Genomic DNA, 18,763 nt, shown 5'->3' with positions numbered 1-18,763 from the left:
TAGCTGACAATGAGAGTGTAGGTCTTGGGAAGCAATTGATGCGTGACTTACACATTGAACAGGCGAGATATGCAGTGATTAAGACCCTGGACCCTTGACACTTACTGGTTTGATGTGACCTACCACAAAATCCTCTCCTGCACCAACTTCTTTATCTCATAGTACCACTTGCACCCATATGTTCTCAATTATTTGCTGGACGTATTCCAATCTCTGTATTCTCCTACAGTTTTCACCTTCTAATACCATGGAGGTAATTCCATGATGCCTTAAAACATGTCTTATCATCCTCCTTCCTCTTCTTGTCATTGTTTTCCATTTGTTCACTTCTTCATTGACTCTGCAGAGAACCACCCCATTCTTTATCTTTGAATGTGTGTGTTGTCTCCTTTAGAATATGGCCTTTTGGCCAAAACCCCACTTGTTTAGCAGCCCTTTGGGATGCATGTCTGTGACTCAGTGTCTCATCTATAGGGTAAGTAGCAATTTATCCTTTTGACAATATTGTCAGTATTATGGAAAAGTTAGATTGCTACTCGCCTTGTAGAGGAGACATTGAGACACAGACAGACAGGCGCAACAGAAAGTCTGCTATACATTTGAGCTTTCAGCCAAAAGGCCTTCTTGTAAGGTAGAAAAGAAAAACACACACATTCACACAATCTTGGATCTCAGCAGCCAGAGACTTGTTATGTGTATGTGAGTTGTGCTTGTGTGAATGTGTGTGTGTTTTTTGCTTTAGAAAGCAGTCTTTATGTTGAGACTCAATGTCTCCCGTATATGGTGGGTAGAAGTCAATCATTTACATAATATTCTCATCAGCCTGAAGTATTGTTACACTGCGATTCTGTATATCAACTGAATTTTCTCATGGAAATTCTTGGATTGATAGCACTTCAATATTTTCAGAATTTGTGATCATAAGGGTAAAAATTGCAATCTGATTTCGCTATTTAGGATGTTTGTTCCAAATTTTTATCATTTGCCAATGTCTCCTTGCAGCTGCGGAATTGGTTGTGGTTGCTAGATTCCCGTCTGCCAGGTGCCTTGGGTGAAGTAGGGCAGTGGCTTGCCCGTGCAGAAGCCCTTATTGATTCTGATGATATACCTACTGCCATGAATGAAGAGACAGCCAGTATTATCAGCCGACGACTGGAAGAACACAAGGTATATTTTATTTTTAATTTGTATGTTAAATTTGTTGTGTCCCAATGTTCGCTGCAGTGAACAAGGAATTCATGGCTCCTCTCTGTGTACCACATTTGAAAGGCCAGAATCCTTAGTCAAGGGTTATTTTTCAGATATAAACATATACTCCAAATCCTATAAAATTATAGAACCTGAAAGAGCTCGGCTAATACCATTCCATTTATAATCCACTGCATAAAGTGTTCCGGAAAAAAAATTTCATCCATGGAAATCCAGTATATGACAGCAGCTCTGTGAGGTTTATCAAATGAATACAAATCTAATACAATAAATACATTCCATGTGCAGTGTAATCTTAGTTTTACTGTCCACCTTTCCATGTGTGTATTGTACTTAGGAACCATTAATTAATTGGGGAGCATTATAAAGTATGAAGACCAGCATGGCAAATGTGTGTGATGTTAAGGTGCAGTTATTGTATTTATCCTTCCTTCAGGCTTTCTTTGCTGACCTACCTGCTGTACAAAAGAAGTTTGAGGAAGCAAGAAGCTCATCACTTGCTAGTAATGTTTCACCTGAGCAACTCCAAATGATGGCAAAACGATTGGAAGAAATTGGTCCAAAAGCAGCAAAGAGGCGCATCAGACTGAAATTCCTTGAGCATAAGGTAATGGAGTGTATAGTGTCCTTTTGTTTTTAGAATGCTCTTTAATTAACTGTATTCATGCCTGTCATAACTACTTGGTCAATGAAAAATGTGTGTAAACAGTGCTATTTTAAGGCAATATTCTGAGAAGTGTAAAATACACTCCTGGAAATGGAAAAAAGAACACATTGACACCGGTGTGTCAGACCCACCATACTTGCTCCGGACACTGCGAGAGGGCTGTACAAGCAATGATCACACGCACGGCACAGCGGACACACGAGGAACCGCGGTGTTGGCCGTCGAATGGCGCTAGCTGCGCAGCATTTGTGCACCGCCGCCGTCAGTGTCAGCCAGTTTGCCGTGGCATACGGAGCTCCATCGCAGTCTTTAACACTGGTAGCATGCCGCGACAGCGTGGACGTGAACCGTATGTGCAGTTGACGGACTTTGAGCGAGGGCGTATAGTGGGCATGCGGGAGGCCGGGTGGACGTACCGCCGAATTGCTCAACACGTGGGGCGTGAGGTCTCCACAGTACATCGATGTTGTCGCCAGTGGTCGGCGGAAGGTGCACGTGCCCGTCGACCTGGGACCGGACCGCAGCGACGCACGGATGCACGCCAAGACCGTAGGATCCTACGCAGTGCCGTAGGGGACCGCACCGCCACTTCCCAGCAAATTAGGGACACTGTTGCTCCTGGGGTATCGGCGAGGACCATTCGCAACCGTCTCCATGAAGCTGGGCTACGGTCCCGCACACTGTTAGGCCGTCTTCTGCTCACGCCCCAACATCGTGCAGCCCGCCTCCAGTGGTGTCGCGGCAGGCGTGAATGGTGGGACGAATGGAGACGTGTCGTCTTCAGCGATGAGAGTCGCTTCTGCCTTGGTGCCAATGATGGTCGTATGCGTGTTTGGCGCCGTGCAGGTGAGCGCCACAATCAGGACTGCATACGACCGAGGCACACAGGGCCAACACCCGGCATCATGGTGTGGGGAGCGATCTCCTACACTGGCCGTACACCACTGGTGATCGTCGAGGGGACACTGAATAGTGCACGGTACATCCAAACCATCATCGAACCCATCGTTCTACCATTCCTAGACCGGCAAGGGAACTTGCTGTTCCAAGAGGACAATGCACGTCCGCATGTATCCCGTGCCACCCAACGTGCTCTAGAAGGTGTAAGTTAACTACCCTGGCCAGCAAGATCTCCGGATCTGTCCCCCATTGAGCATGTTTGGGACTGGATGAAGCGTCGTCTCACGAGGTCTGCACGTCGAGCACGAACGCTGGTCCAACTGAGGCGCCAGGTGGAAATGTCATGGCAAGCCGTTCCACAGGGCTACATCCAGCATCTCTACGATCGTCTCCATGGGAGAATAGCAGCCTGCATTGCTGCGAAAGGTGGATATACACTGTACTAGTGCCGACATTGTGCATGCTCTGTTGCCTGTGTCTATATGCCTGTGGTTCTGTCAGTGTGATCATGTGATGTATCTGACCCCAGGAATGTGTCAATAAAGTTTCCCCTTCCTGGGACAATGAATTCACGGTGTTCTTATTTCAATTTCCAGGAGTGTATATTATAAATTCCAGGTTTTCATAGGAGGGTGTGTCTCTGATGTTCTTTGCGTCTGATGCCTATTGTCCAGATGTTTGGCCCATGGTGAGACATATTAAAAATTCCAGGTTTTCATAGCCCCAGGTCATCTTTCACAGTTTCCAGTAGTCCTCTTATTTTGATAGGTGGACAGAACACACATCTAATTGATGCATCTTGAGAATCCTGTTGGTTTTAACAGAAATAAACCCCACACAAGGCAGGTATGCTGCAGTCTTTGCTCCATCTTGCATTTCTTCTAGATCATGTTGTGGAGTGACTGGTTGAAGGGTCTTTTGAATCTTTTTAGCTGTGTATCCATTTTTGCAGAATACTGATTGTAGATGATCTTTTTGTGCTGCCAAACTATCTCGATCTCAGAAGGTGTGTGGTCTGTGGGCCTATCTCTTCAGAACTCCATTTCTCTGCACTGGGTGGTGACAATTGCTGACTTGCAGGTATAAATCAGTGTGTGTAGGTTTGCAATAAACATTGTAGCTATATGATCCATCTGCTCTCTTTTTGACAAGTACATCCAGAAATGGCAACAGGTCATCCTTTTCCAGTTCCAAGATAAACTTAATATTTGGGTGGCCTGAGTTAACATGTTCCATAAACTCTTGCACAGCATTCACCAAGGCAAAGCCTCCAAAATCAAGCGTCTCAACTGATGAGAGCTTGCACTCAAGAGGCTCCATGAAGACAGCAACATTCTGGTGTTACCAGCAAATAAAGGTAGATCAACAGTCATTTTACAGCAAACTAATTATGATGAGAGAGTGCATCATCTTCTGGGAGGACCCTGTGTACACACTTTTGGAATGTGACCCTGTGGACAAGAAGATGATTATGACTAACAAGGTCATCAAACAATTATGATAGAGAGTGCCAGTTGCACCTAGACTTTACAGGCTGCTGACATTACACAAGGTGGTTATGCCACCACGCCCAGTCGTCAGCAACATTGGCACAAAACATAGCCAATAGCCCAGCACTTGAAGTTACTCCTGTTCCCATATGTGGGGAAGTGTATTCACCTCATCTGCAATTCGGATGACTTCTTGCAAAGTCTCAAGCAACTAAATATCACAAAATGTGATATAATGGTCAATTTTGGTGTAGTATCCCTGTCCACCAGACCCATTGGAACCGTATCCTAACCTCAACTTATATTCTGTATAGGGACCAAAATTATGAGCAGACAGGGTGTGTAGCAATGGGCAGCTTGCTGTCCAGTGGCTGCCATTATGTTCATGGAGAGATCTGAAGAGTCAGTTTTAGAGATTGCTTCTTCAAGTATGTGGATGATACCTTTTGATCTGGCCTTGTGGTAGGGAGTTGTTCAATGAGTTTCTGGAACATCATAACTTACACCACCAAAATATTAAAGTCACCATGAAACTGGAAAATGATGGCCAGTTGCCATTTCTGGATGTATTTGTTTAAAAGAAACCTACACACAGTGGTTTGTACCTGCAAGCCAACAGCTGTCACCACCAAGTACAGAAGAATGGAGTTCTGAAGACATAGGTCCACAGAGCACACACCTTGTCAGACATTGATCATTTGGCAGCAGAAATAGAGCACCTAGAATCGTTGATCTGCAAAAATGTATACACGACCAAACAGATTCAGAAGGCTTTTCAACCCGCCTCTCTGCCACATGATCTAGAAGAAGGGCAAAAGAAGCAAATACTATGGTGTACCTGCCTTGCCAAAATCAGCAGGATTCTCAGGATGCATAACATCTACATCCTGCGCAATAAATTTAGTTTTGGTGCAGGCAACAGTGGTTTAAGACCACAGTTGTTTTCGCCTCCCTGCATTAATCGAGCACAACGCCAAGTGTGTGTTCTCTCCACCTACTGAAATAAGAGGACTACTGAGCAATGTGAAAAATGACCTGGAACTACAAAAACCAAGAATTTATATTATTTCTGCCAATGTGGCAAGTCATACATTAGCCAAACAATGAGAACAGTGGACTTCAGAGGCACACCTGACTAAGAAGGCAGTGAAATCATCCATCACCAACTCCAAAGTACTAAGACAGTGTTATAAGAAAGTCTTACAGAGACAAAGGTGGTGGAAAACCTCATGAATATTGACATTGGTTATCACCTCAGTGGTGCCTGCAATCCTGCACTGGAATTGCTGAAATAGCAGTGGAGGCAGCAACAGAATGACACTAAAAGAAGAACTGCGAGTGTGGAGGTAAGGAACAAACACCAAACTCCCCAACTGAAGATGAAACATCACAGGATGCTTCTAGAGGGAGTGGACCACAGAGGAAACACCTAGAACAGCACTGGACTGAAAATGGAACACCAGTGTGTAATCGGTTGCACTGGAGCGAAGATGAACCACCAGTGTTTGGCCTGGCACATCAGACAGAAGACGAGCTTCCAGTGGGAGCAGACTGCAGATAGATCACCTGGAACTGCCCATGGAAGAGGAAGGCCGCAGATATAAATACTGGACCCATGTCATTCAATTAGTAATCTGGGGTAGCAACTGATGAAGATAACAACTCATGTTGTTGAAATATTGTATATAAACTACTTTGATATCTGGCAAAATACATGAAATCTCAACATGTCCCTCGGAAAGCTCGAAGAATCACATAAAGTTGCTTTCTGGTTTGGTGCTATTCCTCCCAGTCAGCACTTTGGCATATTTTGTTCTACTCTTACTTTATATAATGATGTTGGAAAAATGTGACTATGTCTGTCACATTTTTCCTTGAAGATGCATTTTTTTTAACTGATATAGTAACTTATTAGAAAATTAAATAAAAGTTCAATCTGTTATTCATTTATATCCTCGTTTGAAATATTTTAAGCAGCTTAGGAATATAGAAAATTCTTTTGAATTAACTTTAATATTTTATTATGTAGTCTAGCGTTCAGAATTGTTTGTTATAATAATCATTTATGTTTATAACACTTCTTAACGAAAACGAAATTTCTCAAGAATTGATTACCTTGTATTTGTATATGAAAGTTTGTTTTTGCATTTTTTAAATTATGTAGTTTTCTTCAAGTAAAGTACAGACACATTTATGTAAGTTATGATGCTTACAGATGTTTAACGTTATGTTTCTCAAATTTTACAGTGTTGCCTCATAGCCTTCCTCCATCTGACGGAGTCAAAATTGCGAGGTTGGGCTGTAAAATATGGCCGTGAAGAAAAAGTGCAACAATTGCTGGACCAATATAGAAACTTCGTTTCTCGTAACCGAATCTTCCAGGAGTTCAATAAAGCATATATTGACATGCAAAAGGTTGTAGAAGAGTACAAACGAGAAGGAAATGTAGGTAAGGTTCAGACAAAAGAGAAAGGAGAAAAGAGAGAGAGAGAGAGAGAGAGAGAGAGAGAGAGAGAGAGAGAGAGAGAGAGAGGGTGGGGGAGGGGGAAATACTATTCATGTTATGAAGGCAAACAAAAAATATGGAACCCTCATGCACCAAATACCACTATGTCCGTCTGTGCCTGTTAACCAGTCAGAAGTCAATTTGGATTTATTATCTGCTAATTGTATATTTTTAATTTTCTAAATCTACGACTCCAGTTTCATTTTTATAACACATATAAATTCTGACGTTAAGGAGCAGTTGACGTTCATGTTTCAACAGATGGTACCTGCTCCATTCACCGCCTGTGGCTATCACCATTGGAAAATAGTCTGAAGATTTTTACATAAATCATACATTTTAATATAATCATTTTCTCCCGTTGATATAAATTATAAGACTAATTACAGTGTGTTGACCTGGCTGGTGTCAGATGGCAATCAAAAACTTCTGAATTTGATTATCAGAATATTGTGGTATTTTTGTATCTTTCACATATGACGGTACTTTGTGTATGTGCAAAATCCCAAGTAGTACCTTGGTTTGAAAGCTATGCAAGTGAATAGGTCTGCTTGTAATATTCTGGATGGCCCAGCTCTCAAGCCAGAAGAAAGTGAAGCCATTCCACCTCCAATAGAACCAGTAGTCGCAAAGGTCTATGAAGTTTACACCAATATCCAGTTGTATCAAAGCTGTGTGATGGCTAATCCGGCCTTCGGGCACACTAAAAGTTTTACTTATGTTCATGGTAATTTTGCAGTTGTTCTGATTTTTCCTATTTGTTGTAAAAATAAACAATTTTGGTTGTCTATGAGGGGAATATGTTAAACGTAGTAGTTCAGGAACCAGATATCACATGTTTAATGTTATTTATGTGCATTATCTTTTCTAGATCAACGAGAAAGTGTGTTGATAGATCACTTCATGCGTGAAACTGCTGAACGGTGGAAGAGTGTATCTATGGAGCTCCGCTGTGTGCAAAGTATGTTAGAAGAAGTTGTTGCATACTGGCGCCGCTGGAACAGTTTGGTGGATGAGTTTGAAGCGTGGCTCGATAGAGCATACGGAATGCTGGACCTCCAAGAGGATGACAAACTAGAATTTTTCCAGGTTACATTTATTTTATAGTCCACCACTATCTTGAGAACTGTAATTTGTAAGCCAGTGAAAATAATTGAATAACTTACTAAAAATGTTTAAACACTATGAAGATGTTATTTAAAACTTTCCAGTATGCACACTAACTTATATTTTGTTCAGTACTGATCTTCTATATCTTTTCCATCATCATTAGTACGTTGTTGACTTAAAGACAGTAGTAAGAGGAAAGACAAGTACTTAAAAGAAAAAGACATGAGGAACTTCAGAGGCCATTTTCATTACTGTATCATGTTTCCATGGTTGATGCTTCATCATATTCTAAGAAAAAGTAAGAGTTGATGGACCAGGGGTGGCCTCTGGTCCATAGCGAGATTTTTCTACTTCACCACTGACTGTGAACAGCAGCTGTGTCTCCTTTTTATTTATTTTATTATTTATTTTTAGAAGCACAGAACACATGTAATAATGTCTGTCATGAGAGAGGGAATCTAATGTTATTTGCCACTGTACTGCTCCTCTCCATGTGACATTTGGTTCAGAGTGAAACACTTCCTTTCAGTCCTGACAAATACAATGTGAGAGTCTTCTTATTTTGGACACAGTGTCCTTCAGCTGAGTTAGAGTAAGAAGCTGAAGACGGGTGAAGGGATTGGGAACAAGGACAGAGGCAGAGCATTAGGTTAAGGGATTGGGAAGGGGGATGAGGACAGGGAATGTTGGATATTTGGGAGGGAGGGGGGCAGGAGTCTCAGGACTGAAGGGAAGTGAATGGGTGGTTCTCATCTGAGCCATTAAGAAAGGGTAGTGACAGACAAAGATTGAGGTGGAATGGTTCATGAAGCAGTTACTACAGTAGTGCATGATGTTGACCACAGCTGAATAGGGTTGGAATAGGATCTTCCAAGTGAATATGCGGTATAGATGTGTCATCTCCCAATAAGACCCAGTGGGACAAGAAATTTGGAGTAGAAGGGGCTGAAGGAGATGCAAAGATATTTTATTGAATGGCTGCACAGTGGAATAGCACTCTGGGTGTGGGTGTTGATGTTAAGAGGGAAATTTGGAAGAATATTCATTTGTCTGCATGGCAAAAGATAGTTGACTGGTGAAGAATGCATTTTAATGTTCTTGTCTAGGTGTGCACTGTGTAATAAGAGAATTGCTTGGATATCAGATTTGTGTGAAATGTTGTTAGCATGGTGCAGGAGATCCATTTGTGATCCTGTTTGCAAAGGCATGGATGACAATTACGTAAGTGGCGGTGTTATTGGTGGCTGGTTGGTTTAATATGAAAATCGATTTTTGTGAAGCATTCACATATATTTGGTATCAAGAAAAGTGTGCCTATAGGGAGATAAAGTAAATTGATAATGTTCATTCTTTGGATTCATAGAATACATGCCAACAAGTCTCTTATCATAATTATGGTAAAACTGAAAATAATTCTAAAAGCTTTAGTGTGTTGTGTGTCTGAAGTTCATAGAACATTATAATCCAACCTTCTGTACTTTCAATTCTTTCTAAAGGTGACACTTAAAACTATTGATACCTTCATCTCTTAGTTTTGATGTGATTGTCTCCATTGTCTAATTTAACAGTTTGTCAATTTTTTATAGTAAAAAATTACTTTGTCTCTCAGTACTGCACACGCAAACAGGAAAAGTTGTAGAAACAAAAATGTCAATTTCTTATGCTAACCGTTTTTTACATCATTTGCAGGTAATATTTGTAGGTTTCACTATTCTCACAAGTTTTAACTCACATTCATTGTTGAAATCACACTGAATGTGAATAATTCAAATCCTCACTATAGATTAATCATGTTTTGAATTTGTTTGATGGTCTCCTTTGATTCTATGAAATTTTTGTTGAATTTAAGCCTTTTTATCCTGTGATTAACGTTATAACAAACAATTATTTATAACTGTTGTGTTTTAGCAGTCATCATTTGTTTATGTTGAGCAGTCCCCTGGTGTAATCTGTGTTTATGATGATTTTGTGAGCTGTCTTTTCTCCTTGTCTATCAGGAAGGTATTCATTTTAATCAAAGATTTCATATTCGCTATCGTCTATTTGGAGCTTCAGTGCCCTTGTTCTAAGGCAATAGGGAATTAACTTTCAATGCACATGTATTTGTTCTACATCAAAAACTAGTACTTTTGGAGGCAACAATAACTCTTAATCCTCTCCACCAGGACACTTTAGGTTCTGGAGCCAAAGACTCAGAGATTACCTGTGCATATGGGTTTGCATTACACTGTCTTTTTTTTGTATCAGTATTTATAATCGTAATCAATTTTTCTGTTTCATATTTGTAGCTTTACATTTTTATTTTCTGTGCCATTTTGCTTGTTTTTATTTGACCCCCACATTTCTAGCATTTTTTTGTGATCTGCGTCTACCATGTTTTGGTTGCACACACTATTATATTTTTATTAATTTTGTGTTAGCTTTTCATTATAGTCCTGTTGTGATATTTGTGAATTTAAGTGAAATGTTCTTCTATTTTGGATGAAAGGCTAACATACTGATACCATCTACTGCACTTAGAAGTGTACTGTAGACATGGCATTTGACTACAGTAAATTTCAGTACATGTAAACTTGTTGATTTTTTAAAAATCTTTCATTTTCTTTTTAGGACTTGAGTGTTTGGAAGGACAAGTATCAACTATTAGGTGACACTGTTAGTTTCCTCATTGCAACCTGTGAGGATCAAGTTGCCCATGAGCTGAAAGAACGATACTTGGTAATATCATCCCGTTGGGAAGATCTGTTCCAGGTAATCATTCACATTCAACATTAAATTGAGAATATGTTAATGTTGTCACTGAAGTTAACATACAGTTATTTACACTATTGATAGCATGAAAGATTTGAGGATATACAGATCTGGCTACTGACTATTTTGCAAATAATAAGATGCCTTAGCACTGCTGGACATAAAAATTCAAAGCAGTTGATAAATGTTGACATCATAAAGTGTGACTTTTAATTACATATTACAGCCTCATGTCAAACAAATGGCGCAATATGTAATTTAAAAAATTTACAAGATTGTCACAGTGTTTCACACTGACATTATTTCTAATAATAGGTTATATAAATAACTAAACTTTGGACATCACTGTTCAGACACCCAGCTGAAAACTTCATTGTAGTCAATATTCGTAAAGTGAAAGAGAATATGTGAGCAGGAATTTTGAGAATGAGGCTAAAAGTATAATGAATTCTTGACAGTGCAAAATTAGTTGGAATGATACAACAAAATGAAACTTGGAAAAAAATTCAAAAGGTAAAGCTACTGGAATAGTAAAGAACTGACTGGAATGCCTATAGAAAAGCATGTAATACAAAAAAATACACAGGATAACCCTATATTGCAACACAGATGTGCTGCTGGCCAAATGTCTGTTATTTTGTTGGTTCCTTTGCTAGAATTCTGTTGCTCTATCTTAGTGGATAATGTTACTCAAATGTTTTAATTTAATTATCTTCATATCATGCATCTTAAATTACCGATAAGTCTGTAATGATCCTAAATGTTGCACTTCTTCTTCTTCTTCTTCTTCTTCAACAACACAGATTTTATTGGACACAATTTAAGTACAAATAAATTGTAGAATATAATAGATCCTGAGTCTTCTTGTACTAAACAGAGCAAAGACTTATGGAGGTGGATAGCTCTTGGCCATTAAAGTACTCGGGAGTTTTACCAAATATCTCAAACATTTGTGCTGGATAACTGTAAGTCTGACCAACTGGGAAGCACTTGAGTATGAACCGCTGTCTTTGTGCATGTACACGCTGTTGGTTTGCTCACAGAAGGTGCAAAATACAGTCGAATGGACAACAAAGACAGCACCGCATTATGAAAATGTAGATGACCATGTGCAAGTGAAACACAGATGACAAGGAATAACAAAGTCCAAACCAGTTCCATGAAATAATCAATGTATTGCAAATTTGTCATAAATAAGTCCACTGGCGAGCACATAGAACACATCAGTGAGATGAGACAAGTAAAACCGAGACAAGTCTGCAGCAGTCTTTAAATATGCCACTGTTGTTTACCGTCATGAACTGGCATTAAAGAATGTATCAATTGACAGCACTTGACATAGCAGCCTCATCAGATGTAGGCTTAATTCCATCAACTGATCCTTTGACATGTGGCAGGATTATAAGATGATGTATCTTGTCAAGTAATATAACTATGCTATTTAACAATGGAAAATCCAGGATGGAATAATGACAAAATTATGAAAAGGATAGATTACTACTCTCCATACAGCAGAGATGATGAGTCTCAGATAGGCATGACAAAAAGACTGTCAAACATGTAAGCTTTTGGCCAAAAAGGCCTTCATTGGAATCAGACAACAGCTTACTTGTTTGTCAGTCTTTTTGTTTCTCCTATCTGTGCCTCAGCATCTCTGCTATGTGGTGAATAGTAATCTATCCTTTTCATAATACTGTAATTGTGCTAGTTATACACATATAGCTTAAAAACATACATTTAGTGTCATTGGCTAGTGAGGCGGGTGTATGACGGTGTTGACAAGCTGTTTGATACATTTCACTCAAAGCCTTCGTATGTAAGGGAGTGACTATTTGGAGATGCAAAAAATGATAATCATTGCTGTCACTGGATTTAAAGAAATGGGGATCAATGTGAAATGACAAATTTTGTGAACTGTTCACATGTGTCTGTAGTGAATATATCTCATAAGGTGATTAATGAGACCATTGTGAATAAATGCATTGGAAACTGTGGAGCTCCACCTACCATTGATGCCTGAAGTAGATGGTGACTGTGTTGCAGTTCCGGAAGAACAACCAGACGTGTGACAGAATATTCTCTTCCTTGTTACCTACTCATCCAGCTGCATAGAACTATGAATCAGTATAAGAATCTTCCACTTCTTCTGAACTGTGAGCACCTATTTTTTCTTGAAGAGCTTTGAGAACATCACTGTCATTGAAGATCACCATTTCAAAGCTGCACAGTGTGTGGACTATGGATTACGTAGCCTACAAAAGGTTTGGGACATAACAAAAGATCGCTATGTACAAAGTGCTATCCAAAGCACTCAAAATTCATGAACTAGTTAGAAGAAAGATGCATATAACCTGTCTTGTCCCACCTACATTGGTCTTAAGAGAGGGCACCCATTGCAATGGGAGCTACAAATTTCTCCACCCAGCACAAATCAGGCTCAGGCACTGACCATATGGTCAACATTTGCCAGTCCAGTCATTTCTGGACTCGAACCACAATGTGTTAAGTAAGTATCACTAACAGATTAGGCCTAATGACTGTTCCAAATGACCAACTGCTGCCTACAAGGCAGTATGACAAACGATCTATGATCATGGGACATGTGATCAGGATGTTGCCAATCCCTCCGGCTGTTGTTGCCAGTTGATGATGCTTGATGATATCGCCGCTTTGTTTTCGAGCAGCTCTTCATTTTACCTCGCAAGGGCGGAGTGGGGCCTGCACCAGGCCTCCCCACCTCAGAAAAAAATTTGAGGAGATACTGGGAAACGAACCCAGGTACTTCTGTACTGAAGGCAGCGACCCAAACTGTTCAGCTAAGGGAATGAATGTAATTGTTCTGCAATACTACATCTTTAGTTAGAAGGCTGTAAATAAACAAATTTAACTACCGCAGCCACTAAGAAATTACAGAGCTTCAATTAGTTAAGACTTTGACCTCTTTCCATCACCCCTTCCCCTCTCCCCCAGATTAGAGTTCTGTCTTAGTGTGGTATTAGAAACCATTGAACACAATTATAGATTTCCAAATGTAATGTTAAATTAAGTGTGGCCAGTTTCTATCAGCATGCTCCATTTTATGATCACAGCACGTTAAACAGTACATGCATGCTGGCGATATTCTAAGAAACCGGAAGGACTACCGAGCAGGGATTGACAAACTACAGAAGTGGTTGCGTACTGCAGAATCTGTTCTGTCTTCATCACAATTAAGTTCGACTGAAAAGATAAAAGCTTATGGACAGAGACTACAGGTAAGGTATTTTTTTATATAGTATCTTGTAAGTTATGCCAAATGTAACATTGGTAAGACTTCAAATAATTTGCTTTAATCTTTATTTCTCTTGCTTATTCAGCAACTACAAAGTGAAGTGGAAGACATTGAAGATCTATTTAAGAATGTGAGCAAGATTTTCCAGTCCATGCTTCAAGATCTTTCTCGGGAGGAAGTAGACAGAATCATGAACACACTTAAAAAGGAGAAAGGTGATTACCGTAAATCCATATCTAGAAGTGTGTGATGGAATGTTTAATATTTGATATCATGTATCTTATGGCAGTTAAGATTATAGTTAATCTAATCATACAGCTAATAAGTTTTTATGTCAGGTTGTATCAAATGTTTGCTCTCTTAGCTGTTCCAATATGCTAGCCAACATATTGTATCTGTTCCATTTCATGATCTATTGCGGTACTGTAAGGCCTGATCTCTCATTATTAGTCAGTAGCATCTGAATGTTAACCATACAGTGATGTTTTCAGTTTTCAGGTTTGCCAAGAAAATATGTAGAAAATAAGATATTATATGTGTTTCTTTTTCTGTTCACTTTTTTACCTGACTGAAATAATACTGTAATTTTTAAAAAATTAAATTTACAAGCTTGAAAGAATGCGTTTTTCTTTACAGTGTTATCATATTAATCTATCTGAATACATCAAAGATGAAAATCTTATTTGTCAAGAAAGAGAAGTATAAAGTTTTTATTAGACATCAGTTAATAACAAACATGACTGCCATCACTTGTTTACTAAATAAAACTCAATGCAGTGTAGTGTAAAAAGTCTGCTTTGTGTGATGCAACCAATCAGACTATTTGTGTTACGCATGCACATAGCAGAGTACTAAACAGTGTATTTCTTTTGACAGAGGCTCTTGTTCGTGTCCGAGCATTAATACCAATGCAGCTCCACCTTTTCCACCAAATCCTAGTGCAACAAGAGTCCCTGGAAACAGGACAGGCGGAAATCAGTCAATGGCTTGATGAGGCAGAAACCTTCTTGTCATCGCTATCACTTACAGGTGGTCAGGAGAGTGTCCAAGCTCAACTTGACAGGCACAAGGTTAGAGTACACTTTTAAGTCGATAGTAACTTACTTATTTGTATAGTGTAACTTTGATACATCATGAGAAAACTTTCTGTTCTTTGTAATCTCTGTAGTATGTCGACAGAATAAATTTTGTAGTAAAAATTAAAGAAAAATGAAATGTATTATGTATGCCCAATAATCTCAAATCTGCTTGTAATACTGTACATACTCATTTTTCTGTCTGTATGACAAATATAATTTCTTATGCTAGCACTGTTATTGTGCTCTTTCAGAAATTGTTGATATATCTTTTTAAATTTTTGCTTCCTTGGATATTTCAATGAATTCTCCTAAACAAAAATCTAGAGAATTAAAAATGTGTCACTTTGACTGGTAGCATGGCACCATCAGTGATTATGTTATTGAAATTGTGCAATATTGATAACCATGTGAGTGATATCAACATATCTGGTAAAATTATTCCTTTAAATATATAACTATCTTTCTGCATTTATACAGGCATTCTTTTCACGAACTCTGTATTATAAGTCAATGCTTGAAAGCAAAAACAAAATATTCCAAAGTATTGTGAAATCAGTGGATCACACAGAAGGTGTTGATACAGAAGATTTCAACCTCAGAATGATACAACTGAATGATCGTTTTGCGCGTGTAACACAGCAAGCACAGCAATGGGAACAAGTAAGTATTTCTATTCCTAGAAGAACACAAAGGTACTAGTACTAAGAATTGGTTTGGTCAACAGAGATTCACTAACCTTTTTTTTAACAGAAACTGCAGGAGGCTAATAGATGTTGGCATAATTTCCAAGAAAGTGAAAAGATTATTTCAGAATGGTTGCAGAAGGCAGATAAACTCATTTCTGAAAAACATATAGACACAAAACAAACAATTGAAGTTCACAAGGTATGTGACTATTGAAGACAACATTAATACTTAAGCTATTATTTAACATGGTTATATTTTTTCTCCTATGTTGCAATTTTTATGTGGAATACTTAACTATTTGTCTTCATAATTGATAGGCTTTCTTTGAACGAGTGAATGAACATTGGATTCAAGATCTGATAAATGCAGGCCAGGACTTGAGAAATTGTTTGCCTGCAGATCAGCAAGGTACTATCAAGGCTATAGTTGACAGGCTTCAAGCAAAATGGAAGGTATGTAAAATGTTAACAGTTGTTTAAGACAGTAGTAGATACATCAGATCTTTTGAACGTTCTGCAAACACTTTGGCATTTGCTAAGTTACACATTTGTACACCAAATGACCTTTTATTTACAATCACATCCAACCAAAAACTCTTAAATGATCTAGAAGCCACATCTGCAACCATGTTTTATGATCTGGCTGATAGGTCAAGCTCGCCTCTATCTCTCCCGATTTCAACAATTTCCTTTCCAGTGCACCCGCAGCTTGCATGTGGTCAAAGAGTGACATGTTTTATTTTAAGTATGAGTTTTTTGCTGCATTATTTACTCATAATGATAAAAGTTACATGACGAGTTCATTTTGGTGTTTTGCCATTATCTAGTGTACCTGTGAGGATGGTGTAATATGTATAATGTTCCTTATTTCTATGTTAGTCTTATGCTTACATTGTGTAATGTGTATCACTACAAGTAAATAAATAAATAGTGCAGCAAAAAACTTGCAGTTAAAATAAAATATGTAATTCTTCAACCAATTTTCCGAAACCTGTACAGCTTTTCTTGCATACCTTACTACATTAACCCATCTCTGCTTATTTGAATGTTTCTGACAGATTATGACTGTGTTGGAATTCAGTTGATCGCAGATCTTTGCCTCTGATGTGGCTTGCTGATTGCCTCAGTGGACTTTAAAAATTATTCCTTTCTACATTAGTGTTACATGACTTGTGTAAACATGATATACAGTATTCTTCCCTTATCCTGTTACCTGTACTTCTTTCTCTAAAATCTGATGGTAAGAACTGAAAATTGCTAAAGAATAAGAATGGTTGGAATTACCATTAATGACTTACTTGCCATATTGCTATATGTTTAATATCTGGGAATGGTGCCTATTACTCCAGCAACCACTAACCAAGCATATGTGTAACAACTTTCACGCAAGAACTATGAACTTTGCAAAAGAAATGTTTTGTAGCTTATTGGAGTTAGCCAAGGTAACATTGGTGTAATTGGTGACCAGGGATGTAAGACCACCAAAAGAGTAGCATGGTCATAGAAGATGGAATCATAAAACTCTGAAATGAGCACAGTTACACATAAGACAGTAAATAATATTTTCCTTTCACTCTAAGGAAGAAATATGTTTTTGTTATTTCTGTCTGACCGTCCCTTCACCAGTGTGAACTTGTGCCTCATCTCTAATGACCATATCATTGTCATGACACTAAATTACATTATCTTTGCTTTCTGTTTTCCATGAAAATTAGTGTTTGATGTAATCTTAAAGTTAGATTAAAATATATAAACCTTGTGTTACTCCTACTTAACGTTATCAGGTCTCTTGGTTTGTCATTAACTTTATGCAATACAAGTGAGAGGAATAATCATATTATACAATATTCCATTTATGTGTAGTCAATAGTTAACAGACAATATATTGAGGATCTCAGGAACTTCGTAGGACTATGAGTAGCCGCGCAGGATTAGCCGAGCGGTCTAAAGCGCTGCAGCTGTGGACTGCGAGGCTGGTCCCGGCGGAGGTTCGAGTCCTCCCTCGGGCATGGGTGTGTGTGTTTGTCCCTAGGATAATTTAGGTTAAGTAGTGTGTAAGCTTAGGGACTGATGACCTTAGCAGTTAAGTCCCATAAGATTTCACACACATTTGAACATTTGACTATGAGTAGACATTTGCTGCATAGGATTTATTTTTAAAATTTGTTACCCTGGACTGATATTGAGCTTTGTGTCCATCTTCAGTGCTACACTTTACCATTAACTCACATGAAAATCATTGATACGTGTACATGTGTGGTAGTACAAGCCTCATTTTATAAAAAAGAAAGCAAGCACTGCCCAAACGAACAAATGTCAACAAGATAACTGAAGCAAAATTTGGTCTGACAGTTACTACCTTACATGAGGCATGTACTAAATCACATGTGCGTAAGACTGATTATAGTACATGTATCAAAGACACATATTGGTACTTATGGTGTGCCGCAGCTGATGTCGACTTAGTCACAATGGTTTTCCTGAGATTCATGTGAGACGTATAAAACAAGTATATTGAGGATTCTTTGTGGAAAGTTGTTAATTGCTGTAGTAAGTTTAACTGTGTATGAGAGCTGAATTTTTTCTCACTGTCAACAGGAAATACTGTCCTTCGCACCACTCCATCTAATGCGGTTGGAATTCCGACTGGATGAGGCAACATTTAACCAGTATTTGAAAGACATTGAGAAAGAGATTTCAGCAGAACAGCAGGCATTTGATCGTCATGAAGATGTCGAAGCTATCCTGACAAGGCATCGTGAGTTCTTCACACCTGGTACAAAGGGAATTTTGTGTCAGGTTGAACGGTGCCTTGAAACTATGACCAAAGTGACAACCTCAAGTAGTGATGCTCAACTGGCTGAAGCGCTTTCCCAGGTCCAAAAACAGTGGCAAGTTGTGTCACGCCGTATAGACAACATGTTGCAACATCTGCAGCAAGTACCAGCTCAGTGGGAGAAATATCATCAAAAGTAAGATTGCTGCCCCATTCATTTGGTGTAATCTTTGCACAATTTCTTAATTTTAAAATTAAAATCAATTGATTGGTGTATTCATTAATGACAAGAAGTCTTTGTACATTCCAACAAGTTAA

At 38.8% G+C, this 18,763-nt stretch overlaps 1 protein-coding gene across 1 annotated transcript in view; it reads left to right on the top strand.

Annotated features, from left to right (window-relative positions):
• Nucleotides 1-18,763, top strand: part of LOC124619377 (nesprin-1) — a 635,455-nt gene that overhangs the window by 187,638 nt on the left and 429,054 nt on the right. The window contains exons 10-21 of the mRNA XM_047145705.1: nt 1,003-1,167; nt 1,646-1,816; nt 6,514-6,715; nt 7,644-7,861; nt 10,493-10,633; nt 13,723-13,887; nt 13,990-14,119; nt 14,781-14,974; nt 15,461-15,643; nt 15,734-15,868; nt 15,988-16,122; nt 18,268-18,641. Of these exons, the coding sequence (XP_047001661.1) occupies nt 1,003-1,167; nt 1,646-1,816; nt 6,514-6,715; nt 7,644-7,861; nt 10,493-10,633; nt 13,723-13,887; nt 13,990-14,119; nt 14,781-14,974; nt 15,461-15,643; nt 15,734-15,868; nt 15,988-16,122; nt 18,268-18,641 (2,213 nt within the window). The remainder of the gene's footprint in view (nt 1-1,002; nt 1,168-1,645; nt 1,817-6,513; nt 6,716-7,643; nt 7,862-10,492; nt 10,634-13,722; nt 13,888-13,989; nt 14,120-14,780; nt 14,975-15,460; nt 15,644-15,733; nt 15,869-15,987; nt 16,123-18,267; nt 18,642-18,763) is intronic.

Source organism: Schistocerca americana, chromosome 6 (assembly GCF_021461395.2).
Source record: "Schistocerca americana isolate TAMUIC-IGC-003095 chromosome 6, iqSchAmer2.1, whole genome shotgun sequence".
Taxonomy (NCBI): Eukaryota; Metazoa; Arthropoda; class Insecta; order Orthoptera; family Acrididae; genus Schistocerca; species Schistocerca americana.
This window is presented reverse-complemented; position numbering and strand designations above follow the sequence as displayed.